The following is a 24,538-nucleotide window of genomic DNA, read 5'->3' as shown; positions in this document are numbered from 1 at the left end:
GGGGCGCCCCAGCCGCTGTAATGGAGGCGGCCGTAGCGGTGAACGAGCTGCTAGGCAAGGTCGGGTGATGCCACAAACGTCGCCAGAGAACAAGGCGCAACCGTCTCCGAAAAAATCGTCGAGGGGACCCGCGTCATCACTGAAGCCGTCGGTGGACAGGTAAATTTTCGTTAATATATTAGTATGTTAGATTTATTGCTATTACTTTTGTCTAATGAGAGTTAGTAATATATTTATATTAAACAAAAGTCAAAAGCTAATGATTCTTTTGACACTATCACAAAGTGGCTTAAATGGGATGTGGGTTGCGTATGTATACACACACACACATACATGTCTCGTGTAGGTTGTGGGAGAGTATGTTGAGCCGCAAGTGAGGGCGAGAACTCTAGGAGGAGTATTGGACCGTGATGCGATCACAATAGGTGAAGCACTTGAAGCCACTGCTCTTTCTGTTCCGGACAAGCCGGTCGACCACTTAGGTGACGCTGCTGCCATACAAGCAGCGGAGGTGAGAGCTACTGGGATTAACCTAACACTTCCTGGCGGCGTTGGGGCCACAGCTCAGTCTGCTGCTACTTTTAACGCTCAGCTCATCGCCGACGAATATATGACAACTATCTCTGATGTTATAGGGGTAAATTTCATCGTATAATCATGTCATAAAAGTTGTTTTTACTCGATATTACTGATGACTCTCCTTTTTCTTTGTTTAGGATGCGACTCAGAAGCTGCCAGCGGATAAAGCTGTGACGCGAGAGGATGCACAAGGAGTTATCGGAGCGGAGGTGAGGAACAAACCTGACATGAGTACTACTCCCGGTGGGGTTGCCGCGTCAATGGCCGCAGCGGCTAGGCTTAATAATGAGAACAAGTGAAACATAGTTATTGGTGTTTTATAAACAGATGCTTGCGTTGGAGATTTTGTCATGTATATGTACATATAGTAATGTAAATGCTAGTTTTGAGCGTGGGGAGTACACTTATTTTGAGATTCTGAAAGAAGTTTGGCTTTCCCTGTGATAATTGTACATCGTAGATCAAGCATGAGCCAAGGCTAATTGTGTTAATGGCAAGCGTTTTTAATTTCTACGTAATTCCTCCCCCCTTCTGCATCCGCATAACTGGGTTTAACTAGTATTAATACTTCTTTCAAGCAGAATGGAAAGCGGAAATCCGGGGTCAAATACAAATCCATCATGAATTTGATTACAAAGTAGAAACCGACAACGAAAACTATCGATCTTAATGACTAATTCACATCTTTAATGTGTTGCTTATTCTTTATTAGAAGATTAATTTATAATCACACTCACCAAGTCGTGCCTTTTCCTGGTATAATGAATGCAAGCAGTAGAAAAGATCATGTTTGTTTCACCATTCAAACAGTTTAAATTAATGTTCTGTAGGGGATAATTTAAATTAATGTTTTGTGGAGGATAATTTAAGGATAATTTAAATTATTAATAATGGTTTAAACTCTTAATTTTAAAATTCGTTCAATCTAAATTCTAACAATTTTAAAATTAATCCTCTTTAAATTTTAACAATCCGATTTTTCTTTTTTTTACAGTAAAAATAATTCGGATTCTACTTTTTTTCTCTCTTCAACTTTAACTTTAAAAATATTATAATTTTTTCATTTTAATTCTGATTAAAATGATTTTTTTTAAATATTTTTAGAATGAAAAGAGAAATAAGTCTCCATTTATATTATATATTTTTTAACCTCGTTTATAATGAGATTTTATAAGATTTGTTATAAAATTTTAATAATAGTTTGTAACACTTTATTTAAATATATTGGATTTTATTCTCAATTTAAATTACAATTTATTACGTATTTTAAATACCGATTTAAATTACAATTCAAATCACCACAACACAAACTAAATTTATAATTTGAGGGCCCGTTTAGTTCACTGATTTAAATTTTTAATTCGAGTTGAGATGTAACTTTATGTGAGAGCTTTTTACTGTAACAAAAAAGTTAGATGTGACTGTTTCTAAGAGCTTTTTACTATAACAAAACTCAAATTCTAAACTCGAATCGGTGAAATAAACGAGGTCGGAGTTGTTAAACTAAACAAAGCCTTACGCGTCCGAATTGAGGTATTGAAACACGGAACAAAATTAATAAAGCACCATGTCGTTGGATGATAAAAACAACTTTAGTTATTTCTCTTGTACGTGTAACGTTAAGTAGGATATTGTACAAGATGGGTTCGGCTCTGTAAGTTTGATGGGCCCCCAAAAAAGCCCGTCTGAAATCCACGAAGGAACCGGGTTGGTCTCAGCCCAAGGATTACCTTATAACAACTATAAATGCATATATATATACTGTTAAAGTCTTAAATCCGGTACCTGATCAATCCGGCAAATGTAATTTTTTTTTTTTCCATATGCATATGTAACATCATTTTTACATGTACGACACATGTTGTTTGTTTAAGTTTAACACACTCAATTTCACATAAATTGTATTTTTTAAATGTTACACCTAAACAAATTAAATGCTACACACACAAAGGAATGATGTTACATACACGAGAATACGAATAAAAAATAAAAAATAAATACATTTACCGGACGGGTCTAGGTGTCGGATTTGAGATAATTATTATATATATATGTGTATTTTTTTTAATTTAAAAATTCATAATGTTCCTATAGTACTAGAGAAGCATGCAAATTTTAAAGATAAGCTTTGGTACGTGTGATAGATGATTTTAGGTGGGGAATCTACATAATTGGAATTTATTCGTTTTAGGGGAGCTATCAATAGTACTTTTAATTGATATTAATGTGTTATTATATATGGCCAATAATTTTGCACAGCTTCACACAGTGTTAGAAATATCTTAGTGCTGATTCAGGGAACTTTCACTCATTGTTGGCTCTTTGCATTGTTTTGTTGGCTTTATATATATGTAGTGTTACCCAGCAAATGCATATGCTACAGCTAAGCTCTAAGATCTTGTTTGCTTCGAATTAGAAGCCCCTGTCAATTATCTGATATAAACGCTTAGCTTAATTACAATCTTAATATATGTCCGTACAAGCCTCTGGAAGCTTCATTCATTAAGCACCACTTAATAATAGATCAATTAAAGAGGTAGCATTAGTGGAAACAAGATATCTTGCATTATTGTGGTGTCATGTGATTGGTTCTTTGAACTTTCAATGAGGAAATTGATGCTTTCTTTCACCACGCATCTTATAATTAAGACGGATTCTGATTTACGTTTTATTACTCTTTTGATATATATTACATATATATATATATATATATATATAAATCGATCTGGGCATTAATTGGTAGCTTTAAATATAGGGAGGAAGAGGAAAATAGGTCAAGACTTGAGATGAATTAAAATTAATAGGCCAATAGTTTACATAAGTTAATAAATAGGCCAAATTACTGTTTTTGTCCATAACTTATCTGGTTATGAACCATAACTTGACAAGTTATTCACGGTTTTTCTCCATAACTTGTCTGGTTATGAACTATAACTTGACAAGTTTGTCCATAACTTATCTAGTTATGAACCATTACTTGACAAGTCATAGCCTATTAATTTTTATAACTAAAAGTTGACCTATATACTTTCTTAAGCTTTTCATATTGGCCTATTTTCTACTATTTCCCTTAAATATATGTTTAATTAACGCTTCTTTGAAATAATTGGCGTGGCATTGGAAAATAAATACTGGAAGAAAATATTATCCGATGTTTGTCGAGACGGGTACTTGAGAGTGATATGACATAAACAATTGATCACTAACGTCTTCCTCATCATAAATATGATCAGTCATATACAGAACATATATATACACATACTACACGCACCATACTGAAAATTTGAAATATATGGAACTATCAAGTATCGCTGTTTTAATTGGAAAAAAAAAAAGTATATCAAAAGTTGATTTCAATATCATTGACATCACCGATCACATGTTCATGTGGTTGAGAATTTTTTTACTTTCTGGCTCCGGCAAATATTCGACCTGCCCTATGAATTCTATATATACATATAGATATATGAAAACCAATGCGCGCGTGAAGACCATAGAACTATGCATTATTTTGGTTATCACGTGAAAAGCATAAAAAAATGTTACATGGACTCGTAAGAGAAAAGCTAAGGTTGAAGGACAATTATGCAGGATATCAACCAGGGGTCATCGATTTGGTCAGCTCAGTTTGACGTTGATCTCTCAGAAAACCTTTTTTTCTTTCTCTGGCAGTTGTCACGTAATATCACTATTGATCCATGCATGAACGAAACGTCCTTCTCCACGAGAAAAAGTAATTGCTTCCTTTTAAAATTTTAACTTTCCTAGATCTCTTTTTGTTTCTTGATCCAGTATTCGCTTTAACACAACCCTTTTTCAATTGCTTTGAGACAACCTTTTTGTTTTTAATTAACTTCTTACAATTGATCGACTGTAGAGCCGTCAGGTTTTGAATGGAAATTTAAATTTTTTTGAGAGAAAACAATATTAAAACAAAAAGGCAGTTTAAACTACGGCTAAGGCGTCCGTTTCTCTAATCACATATCTAGAGTGACAAGAAGCAAAGAGAGTTAACAAGGCGACTAGAAACCAAGTCATGAGTACCTAGCCAGTTAATGTAATGGTTGTTTGTCTCCCTCTCTCTCTCTCTCTCTCTATCTCTCTCTCTCTCTCTCTCTCTCTCTCTCTCTCTCTCTTATCGGAAGAATAATCTTATTTGGCAACTTGGTCAAAAACATCAAGCAAAAGCAGCAACCCACCATGTGGGTTTGCTTCGGCCATTTTCTAAAGTTAGTTGGACCATCCTTATTGCTTGTTTACCAGTCGATTTTCATGCCTTAAACATCCTTAAAAATTAAAATCCATATGAGACGTTTATTTAAAGATTATCAATTTGTTTGGAATATACAGCATCTTGGGCATTAATTCTTTACAAATTTACTGTATATATCACTTTCTACCTTATCACGTTTCACCTTATGATTTTCTTGTGATACTTGTAGGGGAAAAAAATAAATCCAATACTCAATCCCACTATTTGAGAAGCAATAATTGGTGCCATAATGTTTTTTTCCCCTTAAAGAGGTAACTAAAGAAGCAGTTATAGGCTCTTATAGCCTATAGGAGTCCATTTTAAGTTGAAAGCAAAGGAAGGCCAATATGCTTTTCTTCCGCCAAAATATAGAGCGTTGGAGATCCAAGGCAAGCCCCCTAATCTGGACCTTAGAAGAAGCATGCATATATGCTGGTTTCAAATATTAATAAATAAAAGAATAAATAAAAATGCATAAAGTTGCAGAGAATCACTCAAGTGTATCCCAAAGTAAAATTATTTTTTAGCAAACCCCATTTAAATTATTGGTTAGATGTAAAAATAACAAAAAAAAAAAAAAAAAAAAAGGAATCCAGGATGCTACTTTCTGTACTATGTCAGACATGAAATAAGAAAATATATAATCAGCAAAGATGATCAGCTACAAACAAGGACGTGGGTCCTAATTGGGCGATCTTCAGACTTCATGTAGAGTCAAAGGATATAATCGATTTTCGTTATTCCTATATATATGATGCATGATTCATCGCTTTTTCTATTGTTTATATATATCGTATAAGCATCAAACAGTCCACCAACACTGACCAGTTTTATTTTTGATTTAGAAACAAATATTGAAATATATATATATATATTAAAAAAAAATCGGTGGCAATTCATTAATGAAATTATTAATTTCCTTTTTGTTAGAGAGACTTGGTGGATGCTCGTACTTGGTTTACATGTGCAGCTTACTACAGGTGACTCAAAATCCTAAACTAATTAGGCTGGTCTATCCGTGTCAACATTATTAATCTTATCTTCACGCGCTATTATTCAGTAATTAGTCGAAAAGAACAAGTTAATTACGTTTCCAATCAAGTTTGATAAACTCACGTTCATCAACCGTCCGATTAAAACGTGTTATGAACGTGCCCAAGATTCAATTTTGCATTGCAATTTCTTTGCGGTCCACTTTGGACAGACTTTTTACGACTGTGTAGTCGCCATTGGACCCAAAGTACATACTATAATACCACACCCATTTAATGACACTATTAGTTAGCTCTCTCAGTCTTCTCTATTAGTTAGCTCTCTCTCTCTCTCTCTCTCTCTCTCTCTCTCTCTCTCTCTCGACTAAGTAGACTTATAATTATTATTCTCTTCTCACTTTGGTTCAGTATTTGTGTAGTTGCCGAGAATGGCAAACACAAGGAACCTAAACTTAAACCTAAACCTCTGTTTCACGAAGATCAAACTTCCACTCATGTTTTCCCAATCGCCTCCAATCAGAAGTACTACTCCAACTCCACAAACACCAGAAGATCAGAGCCGTCCATTACCTTCATCAAGCCTGATCATCAGAAACTTCAACTCTCTATACGAAGAAGCCAAGCTTGACAAAGAGGACTACACCACCTCCGACGAAGACAATTCCTCCTCCTCCGCCTCCGCCGCAGCCGATTTCGCCACCGCATTCGCCTCCCGCCGCTTCTTCTTCTCCACACCGGGCCGCTCAAACTCCATCGTCGACTCACGCTGCAAGAGCCGCGGCGCTGACGTCACGCTCTTCGGGAACAGCATCGCCGTGCCGACGTTCTCGCCGGACCCCTACGCCGACTTCCGGCGGTCCATGCAGGAGATGCTGGAGGCACGTTCGGATCACGCGAGTAAATCCAACAATAGTAATAGTAATAGTAATAATTGGGAGTTCTTGCATGAGCTTCTCCTGTGCTACCTCGCCCTAAACCCTAAGAGCACCCACAAGTTCATCACCCGAGCTTTCTCCGATCTGGTTGTCAGCCTAATGCCGTCACCGGCGCCGGTGGGAGGTGGCGGCCTGGAGAATGATGGGGTCGCCGACGTTTGTGAGATTCTGGAAGGTAGGTAGTTCATATGATGATACTCATATATGTACATGTACAAAAATGGTCATAAATTCATAATGTGGGTGCCAATAAAGATTTGGGAAGATGAATATGATCATTTGTCTTATTTTCGATTTTGGATATAACTTATTTAGTAATATAAAAAGAGGATATTTTGGGAACCAAAACTCGGTCCCAAATAATTAACTTCTTGTTCGTTGCTATGTATTAATTGTTATCCTTCCAACTCTTCTTGGTCCTACTAGTGACATTTGATCGCGTATTCTTTTAGTAAATTTAGTTTCATTTTGCCTTTGATATAGCATGATGTATTTGAAAAGCAAAGCATGTACATTTATGCTTAGATTGAGAGGTGGTTGCAAGCACAAAACCTAATTAACGGTAAATTCACACCCGATTACATTATAAATACTAAGTATACAGTTTAAATCTCCTTCATCAAAGTCAAAGAAATAGACTTTTGTAAAAGCGTTTGGTTAGTGTATTCGTGCCATGATTTGAATCAGGTTCGTGGTTCGCTACAGTATTTTCTTTCACAAAAAACACACGTAAATTGAGAATGGTTTTGAATCATGATTATGAATTCATGAACCAAACGTCCACGGCTTATTGCGGTTTTTAAGGCCGGAAATTTTTTTAGTTCTGGTTTCAAAATTTTAAAACCAGAGAAGACTTTGAAATAGGCTGGTTTAATTCAAACATATGTTAGTTTCAAGGGAAGCCTCTAGAAATTTAAAATTTTTGTCACTTATATAATGCTTCATTTTCTTCGCTGTAACTTGGAAACTTGCCGTGTCTCCAACAAAACAAAATTTTCAGTTTATTAGTTAATTTAATTGTCGGTTAATGCCTTTTTTTTGTACATTAATATTTCTTGATGACCAATTTGAACAAAACTATAGTTTTAGCTGCATGTGACATATTCCATTCGAGCTCAATAGTAGAAAAAGTCTTGAATGAAATTTCCCAAACATTAAAAAGTACAGATCCAAACATATTAAAACTATCTTTCCATAGTACTTTGCCAAGTAAGTTTTTCCATGTTTGCGTGTGATAGGTACAAAAAAATATTAAATTATCCTATTAGTGTCCAAGCGACGAATTTTATTGGAAATTCGTGCACCTATTTTTTTCCTCTTTCCCCATAAGAGAAACCCGTATAATTATTTTCTTGATCTGATGGGATTTTAGAACTCCCCACGGATAGAATAATAGGAAGTGAACAGGATATATGTACACATATGATAGATAAAGTAAAAAAGACATATATGATTTACAAGGACGAGAATAATATTGCCAATTTATCATGTATTGAATAATCGGTGTGTACATTTCGGTAACTGGGCAAACTTCACACAGCCAATACACACATACGGACAAAATACTTGAACTAACTAGAGGCCAAAGTCTTATACTAATTTTACAAGGGAATCTTGCTCTCGTCTTTTTAAAAAAAAAAATATAAATATGTTTTCCCTCTATTTAGTAACTCAAGTTGCTGATAGTATGTGTTAGGAAATTATATTTCCTAATAATAATTATGGACCACATTTATAATAATTATATTAACGCTATTTAATTAATTAGGCGGTCTAATTATGGAGAGCCCAATAGTCTCTTAACTGAGTATGAGCTAAATGAGTGAATACCCAATATTGACCCAATTATGTTTAATGAAAGCCTAATGGGACAGTATATAAAGAAACTTAGGTTATAGTCCCCAATACGTCAAATTATTCGGCCATTTTCCTTCTTCCCCATCTAGAGAGAAAACACCCCATTCAAGAATCTGGTGATTTGATTGAGGAAGACAATAACTCAACGTGCTCGTTGTCTTAGAGAATTCTACTGGAGATTAAGGCTGCACTAATGGAGACAGGTATTTTTTCTAACCTATTTTCTTAGTAATTTAGTGTGATGATTTCTGAAATATGGAATAAGGATTTAAATATGGAGTTATGCTAGAAACACACATTAATCAAGAATTCAAGATTAGTAATATTTAGGCCTCGTTCATTTCGCTGATTCGAGTTTAGAATTCGAGTTTTGCTACAGTAAAAAGCTCTCACAAACAATCACATCTAACTTTTTTGCTACAGTAAAAAGTTTTCATATAAAATCACATCTCAATTCGAATTAAAAACTCAAATCAGTGAACTAAACGGGCCCACCGATATTAGTATATATATATATATATATATATATAGCTTTTTTGTTATTGTTTTCAATCATATTAATTAGACTCCGAAATGTAGCTAACTATATCATTCCAATATTAGTATATATATATATATATATATATATAGCTTTTTTTTTTTTTTCTTTAGGCTTTTTCTTCTCTCTGTCGAAATCTCAAATTGTTTGTCCCAAACTTACTTAACATAGGACTGACTTTGTTAATGTTGGACTCAATCCGGAGCCCAAAACTTGCGATCTGCCATCAACACTGCGACAAACAAATCACCCGCACACCCAAGCCCATGATCCTAAGCTCCCCGCAGCCGTTGCACTATTTTTCTTCCACATATCTCAACCGGAAGATCCAGCATAACCATGGTCCAGAGACCAGGATTAGAGTGCATATTCCACTTACCTGAGATTAGAGTACATTTTCACGATTGTTTTCTGTTATTTTTTACATTAATTATATTAATTCCCATTCACATGCTTAAGGGTTTATTTTGCCTCTTAATTTACAAAAATGATCCAGAATAGGCTCTTTGCGTCCACATTTGTTACTAATTAATGCCAAATTTACAAATGTAAAAATAATTAATTTTTAACAACAATGAGAATTCCAGTACAGGGACCAAATGCATTTGGAAAGGGAGATCTTGGTTGGGGGTGGGTGGTGTGGGGTGTGGGCAACAGGGATCGCCGTTTGGGCTGGGGGAGGATGGGGTCCCGTAAGCGTGTGTGATTGTTCATCATCATAATCATCGTGTCTTCATAATTAATCATTTTTAGAGAAAGGGTACAAATTCTGAGTAAATGTAACCCAACAACTCTTAAACCTAAGCCACACCAACCCTTCCGTTAGAGCAATAGTTAGTGAACAGAAGGGCCTTCTTTAGAGCATTTATGTAAATAACAGGGTAAAGTGAACCACCCTTGAAATAAGAGGCGTGTTGATACAAAGGATTTATGGTTTTTAAACCATCAACAACAGCATTGCATTACGGCCTTGTTTAGAGTAATTACATAAGTTTTTGAAGATTTTTCTAAGAGAAAATTGCAGAATTTACCCTTAAAAATATATAGGTCTAAATTTTTACCTGTCATCATTGATTAATACCCTTTTGCTATTATAGTTTTTTGACTAAAAAAAATTATTAATCAAGAGTAAAGATACAAATCTTAACCCATGCACATTTAGGTATTTGTCTCCTTTCATTCGAAGGATGAAATGAATCAATATCAACAAAAAAGCGGCACATACAAGGTTATGTGGTTTTCAATTGTAAGAGCATTAGTACCATGTTAAGAGCATTTATCTAAGGGTAAAAATGAACCATTTCCAAAAAAACAAAAAAAAAAACAAAAAAACAAAAAAAAAACAAACAAACAAACAAGAAGCATGTTGATAAAAGGTACACCGGGGACATTTATGAAATCATTCATTTCTTTCTTGCCTTGATAAAAGGCCATTTTGGTTTAACCCAAATGCAAAGGACCTAGCTTTTGTGAATAGATGGAGCTTGTACGATCAACTGAACTGCTTCAGTGATTTTTCCGTTCTAACCAAGTGGCTCTTTCACAGAAAATAAGTCCTAGAGTAATCAAAGCTAGAAACACATGCGGCGCGGAGAAAGAAAAGATAAACTTAGAAAAAACTATTCCTCATTCTCAACTTCCTTCCATAAAATTCATCAAGATAACAAGCCATTCATTGTTCTCTACATACTTCAGTCGAAATAAAACTAGTGGGACTAAAGAAAGAAGAAAACTTGTTACACTTCGCATATAAGCTCGAAGGAAATATGTGAAGTTGCAACTACTCAACATCCAAAAATTATCCCGTAAACTAAACTAGTAAAACTCGTAACATGAGAACAAAACATCCATAGTGAGAAAAAGAAAAAAAATGCAAAACCAGATCATCGCTTCTTGGAGACACCAACAGTCTTTCCCCTGCGGCCAGTAGTCTTAGTGTGCTGCCCACGCACCCGAAGACCCCAGTAGTGACGAAGCCCGCGGTGGTTCCTGTCACAAGAACAACATCATCAATTAGATAACAGACACATTGTACAAGAAAGCTAACAGTAAGTGATGATCACAAGGAAGCAAACCTGATCTTCTTCAATCTCTCAAGATCATCCCTCAGCTTCATGTCTAACGCATTGGACACAACTTGAGAATATCTTCCATCCTTGTAATCCTTCTTCCTGTTCAAAAACCAGTCAGGGATTTTGAACTGGCGAGGGTTGGCAACAATCGTCATGAGGGTATCAAGCTCCGCAGCTGATAGCTCACCGGCTCTACAAAACAAAACGGAAAAAACGAAAATCAAAACCCCAAAGCTCCAAATAAGCAAATATCCCATTCCATTATGCTAAAAACACAAGACCTCAAATTACACGACCAACAAGACAGATTAAGAAACTGAACAAAAGGAAACAAAGTGCATAGTTATAGAGTACGCCCTGGAGAAAGTCAGAAAGTCTTTCAAAAGTGAAATACAAGAATTGTAAACTTCCTTCGTTTACTTGCCAAGTGTATCAGTTAAATAAAATACGATAAACAAATTAAACAATTGACAAGACCGATAATTCACAACGATTGCCCCATCAAATTACTTGGACAAGTTAAATCCCAATAAGAGACGATTTAGGAATCAAACAAACGCAAAAAATATGAATCATTCAGCAAATCACGACATAAATTTGGCATGAGAACAAAGAAATAAAACCTAGAATCCCAAAAATGATAAAACTCTTTCATTTGGTTGCTAATTATCTACTCCACAAAAATAAAAATAAAAAAAAAATTAATGCAATTCCGTTAACCCCTTTAACATTGTGGCAACAACAAATTATATCAATAAAATGAGAAATATCTAGAGCAAAAATTAAAAGCTTTACCTCTTGTTCATGTCGACATCGGCTTTTTTGCAGACAATGTTGGCGAATCGCCGACCAATACCTTTAATGGAGGTGAGAGCGAACATAATCTTCTGCTTTCCATCAACGTTCGTGTTCAGAACACGAAGAATGTGCTGGAAATCTTCGTTCGTCACAAGCGACTACACATTCCCAAGCGCAAAGTTTCAATTAGCAAAAAATTACAAAGAAATGATATGCAAAGTGAGAGAGGAACGTAGAAAAAGTGGCTATAATATCTCACCATGGCTAGGGCTTCAGATCTGAAGAAGCTACTTCTGTGTATATGTGGGCGTTGAGTTGGTGAAGAAGCCTCCAATGGTAGAACCCTAACTTGAAGACGCAAAAACTTGTTTTCTTCTTTTATACTGTTGGTCTCGGGAGGGACCAAATTCGGGCTTAGAAAAAACAAAGCCCAACCCAATAAGAGGGCCCAGTAGCTGAACGTTTTATATTTTTGCCACTATTTGTCGTATGTGTATATCTATGTCGTTTTTTATTAGTTCTTTAGGTGTCGTCTTATAGTTTCCTAGTTCTTTTAGTCTAGACCTTTTGTCGCTTACGTGTTTCCGTCGTTTATTAGTTTCATAGTTTTAAATCTGCTGTCGTTCATGTGTTTCTGTCGTTTCATTTTAGTTGTCGTTTCCAGGTATTGCCGTTTTTCTGCGTGCCTGTCGATTTACTCATATCAAACACCTAAACTAAATATTCATAAACATTAACATAGAAGAGCATTTAAAAAAAAAAAAAAAGGAGATTAAGAATGCTCCTTCACATTAAAATGCATTTTTCAAAGTTTGATGAATCGTATTATATTTACAATGAGCATGGGGAGACCATAATACACAAACCACCAAGTCATAACATACTAAAGCTACAAACCGCCGCCAAGAAGTTAATATGCTGTTATAGCCGATCTACCATCCAAAAAATAATTACGTATTTTAACCTTCAATAATACCCGCCAACAAAATTTCCTCCACGACTGGCAGCTTATGCTCTTACCACCTGACAATGAAGGATCGAAAAAGTAAGTTGATTTTCTAATCTGTCACAGAATCAAGTCAATATCTGCCATCAAAATCACCTCTTTTTTACTGTTCAACTAGCCGGCTTGAAAATTAACACAGCACAAGAACCGCAAGAATACACCCTGCCATAACCATACTGAACAACCAGATAAATGAAGCAATTCAGTGTTCCTTTGTGCCAAAAGTCATCGACCCAATTGTCAAAGCCGGATTGCTACGAGGATTTGGCAATTACTGAGGCCTTCCAGGACACAACTTACACGTGTGATTCAGATCAAAACGGCTCCGAGGTAAAAAGCAAGCTCAATCCTGGAGACTGTCCACTACAACTCCAAGACGACCAGCTATGACCTCCTTCGATTTGCAAAGTCCATTGCTGTCGATAAATGCCCCGCAAGAAGGATCACAGTTAGTGTCAACTGGAGCAGAGACAAATACTTCATGGCTTTCAAGCCCATTGCCTTGGGAAGAATCATCTTCTGTCTTTTGGGTTGACATTTGGTGAACCACTTCAATTGAGACCTTGCTTGTATGAGGAGTTTGTGAACCAGAACACTCAATAGATGTCGAACAAATCTCAGTGAGTGTTGCAGATGCTTGCTCAACAGCCGATTGATCATTTTGTATTTCATGAATTTCAAGCATCTTTTCGTCTCTATAATGTTCAGTATGACGATAGTTGAAGTCCATATCACCATTAGATATCTGATTTGTAGTCTCTGAGTAATGGCTAACAGCATTTCTAACAGGAACTTCAAACTCGTGTGAAAAGACTTTTTCGCAAGGTTCAGCAGTATTGACTTCAGTAGAATGGTGTATAGAACCCTCGTTATATGAATTGAGATTGTCTGTCGCAATGTGGTTTTCTACTTTTACGGCTAAACCAGTCCTTTCAGTACCTTCCCTGGAAGCACAGAGAACCGATGCCTCACCTTCATTAGCTTCAGAATCAGAACAACATAAAACAAAAGACTTGCTATCCTTTTCAGAAATACAACGCTGGTTTGATTGGCTGCTCAACTCCACTACCCTCTGATCAAGAACCGGAGGGGTTGAACCAGAACTAGCTTTCTTATATTCAGTGGTATCTTTATCAGTCTGTTCACAAAGACCGCTTATTGAACCTGAAGGGTCCATGATGGTTTCGTTTTCATCTTCAAGATTATCTCGAGGCACATCAAACTCACCCAAACATTTTCCATCAGTTTCCTTCAAGGAGCCATCAGGAATCTGCAAACTGGATTCAACAACAGGTTCATTTATCCCAACTCCATGAGGTGCAACTTCACACATTACTTCCTCCTTGCTCTGGTGCTCCTGAAGTTCAGTAGACTCCAGACCTGTGGTAAGTTTGCGCGTTCCATGTGTCAAATACTTTCCAGTTTTCATGCTCACAAAAATAAAATCAAAGAAAACAGAATGACATAATTACCTTCCACCACAATCATTTTTTCTTCTGCAGTCTGAAGCTTCAACATTGGTTTCTCCAACATCTGAATGTGTGGGAAAACCATCATATTAATATTTTTCATTTTATGCTTGCTCGAGACTTCAAGGGGCCTGAAACTAAATACTGAGGTCCATGTTTCCTTAAGTTCAGAGATGGCAGGAATGACCAATTTCTCAACGTCTAGAGAACAGAGGACCTGGTGAAGGAATAATGAGTCTGAAATCAGTAAACTAAGACGAGATATTGTCACAAAACATTGTTGAAAATCAATGAACGCACCGATTCAATTACGCTTAGAAGCCGACGGCACATTCCTTGGCGTCTGTACATATAACGGGTCCCAATGAATGGCATTTCTGCTAATTGATCTCCATGGATCCTGTTGTTCCATGTAATAGGCAATTGCAATCATGGATATTAAAATGATTGTGCTGGAATCACAATAGACCAGAAATTAAGTAATGTTTAACAGTGGGGAATTACAAACTTATGGAAGTAAATATCAGCACATACCGTATAGAAGCTGCACAGACCATCTCATCACCTCTCTCTAGAATTGCAGTGAAAAATCCACGATAATTCAGACGGTTAAAATTAGACCTGTTGCGAGAAGAATAACAAATTACCAGGGGGAAAAAAGTACAATACGAAATTCAATATCTAGATAACAATGGATAAAGTGTTCCTACCCACAATTATAGACAATATTATGTATCAGATTGACCCCGCTTCTATTGTCAACAAGAGGCAGAAAGCACTCATCCATTACTGACAATGCAACAGCTAGCTTGGAATTGCATTCGATTTCCTGTGCTGCATCACACTTCTGAGGTATATCATTTAAAAAAATACTTGGGTCGATATCGGCTCGGCGAACAAGAGTCCATGAGAAACCTTCTTCCAGATCATGTTTAACCCCAAGAAGTATCTTCAGTTTCTTAAACAGCTGGCAGAACAAAAACAGCAATAATCATTGCCAAGGGGAAAAAAATAAAAATAAAAATCAGATCCACAATTCATTCAAATGGGAAGTATAGTTTTCTTAAGAGGAGAAAATCATTTCGCCTTGCGGCGACAATGAAATCAAACCATTATTCATGCATACCCCAGAATTTGGCAAATTTTATGATAAAAAATTGCTGGCCTTCCAACACGCATATAAACATTCCTCACTTAGACGTGATGTGCCAAATTACATAAAACTGCGATTTTACAGCTATTACTACCATGCAAATTCAAGTTACATTGTAGAGTACCCATAAAAATAATACCTCTTCACATTTCTTCCCACAGAAGGACGAATTGGAATAAACAGATTCAGCATCTTTTGCCTTACTACAGGATCGATGATCTACAGCAGGTTAAAAATCATTAACATTTCTTGCAACAATATTGATCAAATGAACAAGTATTGAAGTTAGAATTGTACATTTTTCCTCGCAGAACTGGCATGTAAGTAACTCCAATGCAGCCAAATTATCATTATCATCCTCTTGACATTCATTGCGACCAGCCATCCAACAAAATTTGCATGAACAATACACACAATGCCAATCACCAGAAGGGAACTTCTGCCAAAAGACATACAGAAAAAGAAAAAAAAAATGATCTTATTTGCTACAGGAAATGCTAGGACAAATTTCCTCATGAACAAACTGCAAAAAGAATCCAAGCTTTTAGACATCTTCCTATGATTCAAGAGCAAGTATCATGTTAGTATAGAACAAACTTAACCGGTCACTTCCCCTTCAATTAAACTTGCTGTGTCGAGACTATTTACAGATCTCAGTTTGCCACACACACACACACAGAGAAAAGAAGCAAAAACATGCAAATATAAACTGAACTCAGCCCATGCGTAGTATAGTTGGACTGAAAAGAGCATTTATGTCTCCCCGTCCCCGCTATTTTGTACCCCACTACTGTCCTTTGGATTAATAAAAAGAGTTTGTGTAGTAGACTTTGGGTTGTCAAAGTGCCATCAAATAGAGTACTAGAATCATACTACATGGGGAGCTTGTGTTAACATTGTAAAGACAAACTAAACCCTTTAACCTATAAGGTGGCAAGAAAGACCATAACATGGCAACTTCACCGTGCATGTGATTAAAACCCTATATAAGTAATATATATACAATATAACAATACACTTCAAAAAGAAATAGATTTGGATGAGATTCATATACTTGTATATCCAAACAACTCTGATGGAATGTTGATGGACAACCGTCGCAACAGATCAAGTCTCCACCATCTCCGCATATACCACACGCATCATCATTTGGGTCTTCACCATTGACATCTAAATAAAGAAATCCCTCGCGTTCAGATTCATGTTGTTTATTCCACGAGTCTAACAAGCATTGCAAGAGGGAAGTTCCAGACTCTAGACATATGTTTTTAAATGGCTCACAGAGTCTACTTCCCGCGTGGATTTCAAATTCTAAAGTTGTTAAGGTTTCACTACAGCAGTCACAACAAATGCCATCGTTTGTTATTCTACCCTCCCGTAACGCTCTTGTCTTTCTGTAATTCATGTACTGCACCTTCTCATTGAGTGAAACAGTGCCCGAATCAATCATCCAGGCAAGCACAGTTCTTTTCCCAGCATATGGAATATAGCCATCAGCATCTGAATCTGCCTCCTCCATGGAGTTGCGAACCAAAAGAGTAGGGCGTTTACCATTTCGTCTGCAATGTTGTTTCGGATTTCGGGCCACAACTGGCATACCCTTGTGCTTAGCTGAATTTTTATGATCTGGAAGCAAAGATTTTCCCTTGGTCCTCCCTCTCTGTGACTTTCCAACCAGTTTCTTTTTGAACTTTTTCTTGCTCAAAACATTACCATTTGCCCTTCCACAATCTTCCTCCGTTGGCATCAACTTCTTTTTCCACATTCTTCTTTTAACAATAACTTTTGTTAGTATACTGAGCTCCTCCTCTGGTATAGGAATAAATTTGAAACCAGTTTTGTAAACCTTAGATTCGCCATCCCCATTTTCATAATGCTTTTTAAGGTACTTATAAGCCTTGGTGACAGACCAGTGAGTATGCCCTTGTGGAGTAACGTACACTGCGTCAAGATATTGTTTCTCAGCCCTAGGCCTACGTTCAATTGTCCAGCCTGCAGTCAAAAGTACTTCTACAATCTTATCTCGCACTGACTGCTTTACCATCCTTTTACCTGGTTCCACATCTTCATCCTTCGTTGTAATTTTTCTTTTATTAACAACCTTCTGGTTCTTAAGGCTAACTGCATAGACTGTATTGGATATCTTATCTGATAAGCCATCATTTTCTCTGGTCTCCGAATCTGCCCCGTTTTTTCTCTCCTTTGTGGATGGAAATCTCCTCATATTCAATTCTTTACCAATAAGAACTCTTTCCAGGTAAGAAAAGTAAGCTGGAACATTTTGCTTAGTTCTTTCTTGCATTTCCAAACCCCTTCTTTCTTTTGTATTTCCTTCTCTGTCCTTATCAACAACCCCGCCATTGCTCTCTTGCAAGGAAGCTGACACATTTTGCTTGGTTTTACTTTGTGATTCAAAATCCCTTTTGTTTTCCTTACTTACCTTTTCTTCCTTATCACCATCCCCCTTCAAAACCCCATTGCTCTCTTGCATATTCGGTGGTCTCCCTGGCTTGCATGTCAATTTCTTCTTCAATAGACCATCGGACTCCAATGGATTGTGTTCTTTGTCTTCCGCACTTACTTCTCCTTCCTTGTCATCATCTCCCTTCAAAACTTCATTTCCCTCTTGCACCTTGACGGGTCTGCCATGCTCAGGCTTCAACTTCTTGTTCAATCGACCATCAGATTCTGATGTACTACGCTCTGATTTTTCCACTTTACATGCCCTCCCAAGCTTAAGTCGCAAGGCTCCATTTCTGTCTTGCACTTTTGGGGGTCTCCCAAGCTTACGTTTCATAACTCCACTGCTCTCTTGCACTTTAAGGGGTTTCCCACGCTTACGCTTCAACGCTCCATTTCCCTCTTGCACTTTGCGGGGTCTCCCACGCTTACCTTTTGACCTCTTCCTCAACCCACCATCCGATGCTAATGAGCCATGCTCTTCCTTTTCCACCTTGCAGGGTCTCCCACGCTTAACTTTCAACTCCTTCGACCCACTGCCATCACTCTCTATGTTTTTTGCCAACGGCGGTCTACCACGCTTTCGTTTTAACTTCCCTCCGCGCTTATTTACCAACTCATCACACTTCCCCTTTCTCTCCTCAACCAATTTCTTCTCACAACCATCATCACCACTACTCTTCTGATCCAAAACACCCTCACTCCCCACTTTACTATACCCACCATTCATCACAACACTCGATCGCAAAACCCTACGGTAAACCGGTGATTTATCATTAACCTCTTCTACTTCCTCCTTTGCCTTCTTTTCCACAATATCACCATTGCCAATTTCTTCACCCCCATCCACTCGCTTCCTCTTCCTAACACTATCAGCTACTCCAACCTTTCCACTTCCACCATCACCACCACCACCACCACCACTTCCTTCTTCAAACCCCTCATTGTCCAACTCACCATTCTTCCCCCCAATTCGCAGGCCCGAAGACTCCCTCTCCGTCTCCGGACTGCCGGAAGCCAAGTGCGTAACCTTTTCACCCTTAGAATCAGAACCTAAACGGTGTTCTTGACATCCTTTCCCACTGTTCCCACCGTCCTTCACATTTAACTTCCCAGATCTCAAGCCCTCTCTCATCTCGCAAAGAACTGCGCAAAAAAGGGAATCATAAAACCCAGTTTCAGTCTAAACCAACTTCGCCGAGCCAAACTAAGCACAGATAATCGCATTCACCCATTCAAAAAAACAGAAAAACGCTCCATAGAAAACGCAAATTAAACCCTTGCCCTGTAACAAACGAAACGGAAAACAGAAACAAAATCAGAGCAACCAAAAGGAAATAGCAGTAAAGAGAAAACCAGATCAGAGGAAAGGAATCGCAATGGAGCTCTTACAATGTACCATGATCCTGCGATTTCACGAGAAGCTTATGCGATTCGAAGACGAAATCGGAGACGGATTTTGGGTTTAGACTCTAGAGAGAGATGGAGAGAGGGGAGAGAGAGGAGAGAGGGAGAGAGGAGAGAGAGAGACGGAGAGATGAGAGAGAGAGAGAGGGAGAGAGGGGGAGAGGGCGTAGTTGGGAGGGGGGTGTGAGGGCAAAGGCTGGGACTAGGATCATGGGCGGGATCGTCAATTCCGCCTTTCTAAAAAAGCAGCTTCCGATTTCTTATTTTCCCTCCATAAATGAGAAATTAATTTTTAATTATAAGAATCTAAAATACGACTTTTCCTCTCGATAAATTGTCTCTCTTGGTCGTGTTACTTGTGCAGCAGTTGGCCCACATCTCCAAACCCCAAGAAAAAATAAACGCTCGTCTGTTTTGAGCACATTTTGAAATTTTGTTGGAAGGGAGCAAAAAAAAATATTTTAGTTTGGGATTCGTATTTCGATTCAAATTATGATTCGTGATTTATTACAGTATTTTTTTTATAAAAAATACACGTAAATTAAAATTAGTTCTAATATCATGATTATAATCCATGAACTAAACGTCTTTTGATTTGAGTTTAAAATTTAAATTTTATTATAGTTAAAAAATTTTATATATAATCACATTTAATTTTTTTGTTACAATAAAAAACTCTCATATAAATTCACATTTCAACTCAAATTGACGAACTAAACAAGTCTTTTAAAGTAATGAAATCCAAATCGAGGAAAGAATAAACCATATAACATGGTTTTGAAGTAATGCGTTCGTTTCATGTCTATGAGTTGGTTGAATTTTTGTAAGATACCAAAATGTGAGATCTTCATATATTTGTTGAGATTTCACCCGACATTTTCACTGGTAAGTTAATTTTTGATCTTTAAAACTGTTTAAATTACGTTATATTAAAAAATATACGTAGATAAATAAATTTTAATATGAACTTGACGGTTAAAAAGTAGAGAATTATCTGTATGATCTTACTTGAGAAACTCTCATATTTATTTTATTCCAACGTGATTGGACGTTAATAGTTATATTAATAATAAATTCCGTATGATTATATTATTTAATATCTTATTACCAAAAAAAAAAGTTCCATCAAATATGGTGGGCAATGTCGTAGAATAGTTGCACGAATTTTTGTCCTTTATATCCTTGTTTTACATTTGCAGGATTAGTTTATTTTTTTTATCCTTTTTCAACATTTGCATGATTAGTGAGGTTTTTTTTTCTAACTAGTAACTACTACTATAAAAAGGTCCATCATATATTTCGTCAAAAAAAAAAAAACCATCACACGTTTTGTGATAGAATAGTTGCACCAGCGCGTTCATTTTTTATTATTCTACTTCTATTTTGCATGATTCATTGATTTGTTTCTGCTTAGAATAACTAACTCTGCGAAATACTTTACCATTACACCTTTTCTCTTACTTCAAAAAAAAAAAAAAAATACTACAATTTTCTTCTCCAATGCCTTTCTTTTGTTTACGATAAAGAGAAGGTTTTTTTTTTTCTTTGCTTTAGAAAAAGAAAAGATTTGAGTTTATGAAAACTGTAAAAAGATAATATTTGAGTTAATCCTCAATAAAATTACTGCTGTATATGTTACCGCCTCTTCGTGGTGTGGTCCAATCGATTTATTGGTGATCAAGAAAATAACCTTTCACAAAGGCCAGTAAGTAGCAATTAGTAACCCACATGGATTTTGTATCTACATTTTATCGTTCCTTATTAACTTTCAACCATTCAATGTCTTCAATTAGCGTTGGTTACTTCACTTTATAACATCACGCGACCTTTGAACTTTCAGCTCGGGAGAGCTTGGGCTCGGACAAGCCTTTGGATTTGTTGCACATTTAATGATTCCGGAAATGCTGCCTAACACGTATAATCATAAGAAATTGGACGAAAAAACAAGAATTTCTAAAGATAAATTTAACTGCGTACTTTTTTAGAGAGACTGTTTCACGTTGAAATTGATCCTTATTTCTTTTAGAAGGACTAGGGCACCATAATTTTTTGAGGGCAATAGGTTTTAAAATTTTTTTTTTTTTTTTTTTTTTTTTTTTTTATAAAGAGACTTCATCAAATCTGGAATATAGTTAATGCTTTATATGCAAGATTGCCATTATTTGGCTGCAGAAAGTCTACACTACCTTCCTATCGGGGCACAGACAACAAAATGGGGGAAAAGGGAAAAAAAAATGTTTGGGGTGCGCTGTTAAATATTACGAGACCACTTTTTATTAGTAAATAGTACTATCGGTGCCCACTAAAAATTCATTTAGTTTACTAATTTAAATTTTTAATTTAAATTTATATGTAATTTTATGTGATAATTTTATACTGTAATAAAAAAATTAAATGTGATTATTTTTAAAATTATTTTACTATAACAAAATTCAAATTTTAAAATTGAATAAGTGGAAAGAACCGAGAAAAGGATAAAAATTTGTTCGTCTCTCTCCATGAAATATGCAAGGATAATCTTGTTCTCGCTCGCTCCGTTCAGAATGATTGCCTGCCCAGCTGGCACAATTGTCAAATCAAAGATCCACGTCTTTTTAAGAAAATAACAAAGAATTTAGCACACGCAACGCCTTACACTACACTACATAAGAATGAGAACATGAAAGCACAGCTCAAACTCTTGGGAAGCTAATTTAACTTTTCTCCTGTGCCAAGTTACAAAAATCAAAGAAAACTCACAACTCTCGAGCACAATTTCCCGAAAATTTGAAGGTTTCCCGAACAAAATTTAAGATAAAAGAAAGAAATTAAGCAAATGGTCAAAAAAGAAAAAGAAAAGAAAAGAAAAGGGAAGAAGAGATCGACAGTAAGAAATTTTCTGCCAAGGCATCATGGACCCCCAAAATATACTTAAAACTCACTTCTTCTTTCCACCCTTCGCAGCATCACTTGCCTTGGTCTGCGTAAGAAACGAGATAAAACGACAGCCATTAAGAACAAGAAACAAGAGAAAAATACAACAGCTGGCCCAAATCAACGAGTGTGATTCCAAAGTATGAACGAGCCAAGAAGATGCAACTTGGCAGCAAGAACCGAAATTTACGGATTACATCGGCCATAACATGTAGCTCGGATTGGCAGCAACATTGTTTAATGCTGCAAAAGGAAAATTAAAACTAAATGTCATACCTTTTTCACTCCCCGGATCTTCTTGGCTCTATTCTTCCTTTCCTTCATCTGCTTCCTTGACTTTTCGACCTTTGTATCTAGTCCATTCTGCAAGGTTCTCAAAGTGAGCTAAATATCAAGGAAAAGGTGAAATCTTGCATACGTTAAGCCCCGTTCATTTCACTGATTCGAGTTTAGAATTCGAGTTTTGCTACAGTAAAAAGCTCTCACATAAAATCACATCTCAACTCGAATTAAAAACTCAAATCAGCGAACTAAACGGGCTAAGAATACATACAGAATAATGTCTTAACAGCATGTTAAATAAAGCTTGACCGTTTTGCTGTTCACCTTATCAAGTGTTACACCAATATCTAGTTTAATTGATATAAATGGAGAGCAAACTAAAACCAAACTCATGAAAATCATACAGATCAGCTATGAAAGGAAAAAAGCAAACCGACCATTTGTTAAAGATCAAAACAAACTTTGTTGATCTTAATTGTTTTAGCATCTGATGAGAAACTTAATCAATAAGTACGTGTTTCACATCTCCAATCACATTCAAATTTTAAAACGAAAATTTTCAGAAATGCGGATTTCCTCAATCATACGATGATGCACACAGTGAATGCTCGAATTACGAAAATGAATAATAAGAACATAAGATGGCATACCCTGATCAGCCTGTACTTTGGCTCATACTTCTTTGCATTCTCCACAGTATCATAAATTAGGCCGAATCCGGTTGATTTTCCGCCTCCAAAATGGGTACGGAACTTGAAGACAAAGATGGAATTTTGGTCCTTCACCTCATACATCCTCACCAGCTTCTCCTTCAACTCCGCCTGCGATTAAAAATAAAGCAAAAAGGAGAAAAGGGGAATAAACAAGTGTCAATGAAAAAAAGAGAACAATCACCTAATCAAATGAAACTCGCATAAACAAAGAACGAAAAGAAAAAAATGCAATGTGCATCTAGTGATAGTGAACAAATCTTATACTGATTTAAACCCACAAATATGAACCATAATGAAGAAAAACAAGCAACTTGAATAAGAAAAAAAATTGGTTAAATCGGAAATATCAACAATAGTTAACCTCTACAATCTACAAAATTACCTCTAAAACAAAAGCTACATTATTGAACAAAATCCTCCCCCAATTTAAGAAATCTAAATTATGTAGAAAGTATATACATTAAAGCATTTAAATTTCAATAGGCAAACTACAGAAAAGAGGTAATATGTCAAAATCATCTCAGCAACACCATTGACAGTTTCAAAAGAACATCAAATCAAACCTTGGATACATTAGGTCTTCCTGGATGGAGAACATCGATTACCTGCATCGAAACGAGAAACAATACTGAGAAACGTATAGCTAGATACATAGTACAGTTTAAATTTATTTCGATTTGACAAAACTTCAATTTTCTCAACTACTAGGCTCTAGACTGTGAGAATGAACTTATATCGCATTTTCTTCCTACATTTCCCGGGAAACAAACAGAACTTGTACTGGAAAACTTACAAATTGCTTCCTAGAAAGAAGACGATTTGTCATAAATTTCCTCGTACGGATTGTTACAGCCTTACTATCTGCCATGGCTCTTTCTCTCTCTCTCTCTCGTCCTTGGAGCTTCGGCCTATGGCACTGCGTTGTGAAATGGAAATCAAGAAGAGAGGGTTTTAGAGTTGGTTGATTGGGCTGGATAGTACGGGTAACGGCCCACGAGGAACAACACCCCAATGTCTGAGGTTCGAGTTGAAGTTATAATTTGAGTTTGTACGTAGATGTGCACATTTGAGTTATGATTTAAATTGAAAATCTATTTAAGTTTATATTTGAG

At 36.4% G+C, this 24,538-nt stretch overlaps 4 protein-coding genes and 1 pseudogene across 5 annotated transcripts; 2 read left to right on the top strand and 3 right to left on the bottom strand.

The window, feature by feature from the left end:
• The window catches only part of LOC21407806, a 1,137-nt pseudogene extending 259 nt beyond the window's left edge, over positions 1 to 878 (top strand).
• A 5,312-nt stretch (positions 879 to 6,190) lies between these two features.
• On the top strand, positions 6,191 to 7,170 carry LOC21407805 (transcription repressor OFP16). The gene has a single exon (XM_010092120.2). It carries the CDS (start codon positions 6,252 to 6,254, stop codon positions 6,939 to 6,941), a length of 690 nt encoding a protein of 229 aa, XP_010090422.1. The 5' UTR covers positions 6,191 to 6,251; the 3' UTR covers positions 6,942 to 7,170.
• A 3,587-nt stretch (positions 7,171 to 10,757) lies between these two features.
• On the bottom strand, positions 10,758 to 12,361 carry LOC21407804 (40S ribosomal protein S18). Its single transcript, XM_024161622.1, has 4 exons — positions 12,283 to 12,361; positions 12,021 to 12,181; positions 11,229 to 11,417; positions 10,758 to 11,142 (listed from the first exon to the last, which is right to left on the bottom strand). Exons 1-4 carry the CDS (start codon positions 12,283 to 12,285, stop codon positions 11,037 to 11,039), a joined length of 459 nt encoding a protein of 152 aa, XP_024017390.1. The 5' UTR covers positions 12,286 to 12,361; the 3' UTR covers positions 10,758 to 11,036.
• Positions 12,362 to 12,808: 447 nt separating this feature from the next.
• On the bottom strand, positions 12,809 to 19,633 carry LOC21407803. 2 transcript variants are annotated; one of them, XR_002901637.1, is made up of 10 exons: positions 19,504 to 19,633; positions 16,706 to 19,396; positions 15,949 to 16,090; positions 15,791 to 15,870; positions 15,209 to 15,465; positions 15,033 to 15,119; positions 14,799 to 14,898; positions 14,502 to 14,715; positions 13,126 to 14,409; positions 12,809 to 13,046 (listed from the first exon to the last, which is right to left on the bottom strand). XR_002901637.1 is itself a non-coding variant. In XM_010092118.2 (9 exons), exons 2-9 carry the CDS (start codon positions 19,244 to 19,246, stop codon positions 13,373 to 13,375), a joined length of 4,458 nt encoding a protein of 1,485 aa, XP_010090420.1. In that variant the 5' UTR covers positions 19,247 to 19,396; positions 19,504 to 19,633; the 3' UTR covers positions 12,809 to 13,372. The 2 variants fall into 2 exon arrangements, 1 of the variants encoding a protein (XP_010090420.1); XM_010092118.2 differs by having other exon boundaries at positions 12,809 to 14,409.
• Positions 19,634 to 22,138: 2,505 nt separating this feature from the next.
• Positions 22,139 to 24,333, bottom strand: LOC21407802 (40S ribosomal protein S24-1). Its single transcript, XM_024161636.1, has 5 exons — positions 24,220 to 24,333; positions 23,990 to 24,031; positions 23,364 to 23,534; positions 22,708 to 22,794; positions 22,139 to 22,477 (listed from the first exon to the last, which is right to left on the bottom strand). The coding sequence occupies exons 1-5, from the start codon at positions 24,292 to 24,294 to the stop codon at positions 22,436 to 22,438; spliced, it is 417 nt and encodes a 138-aa protein (XP_024017404.1). The 5' UTR covers positions 24,295 to 24,333; the 3' UTR covers positions 22,139 to 22,435.
• Between the last annotated feature and the right edge of the window lie 205 nt (positions 24,334 to 24,538).

The sequence above is a fragment of the Morus notabilis genome, unplaced genomic scaffold, assembly GCF_000414095.1.
Source record: "Morus notabilis unplaced genomic scaffold, ASM41409v2 Scaffold137, whole genome shotgun sequence".
NCBI lineage: Eukaryota > Viridiplantae > Streptophyta > Magnoliopsida > Rosales > Moraceae > Morus > Morus notabilis.
Note: the sequence above shows the minus strand (reverse complement) of the source record. Positions and strands in the feature narration are given on the sequence as shown.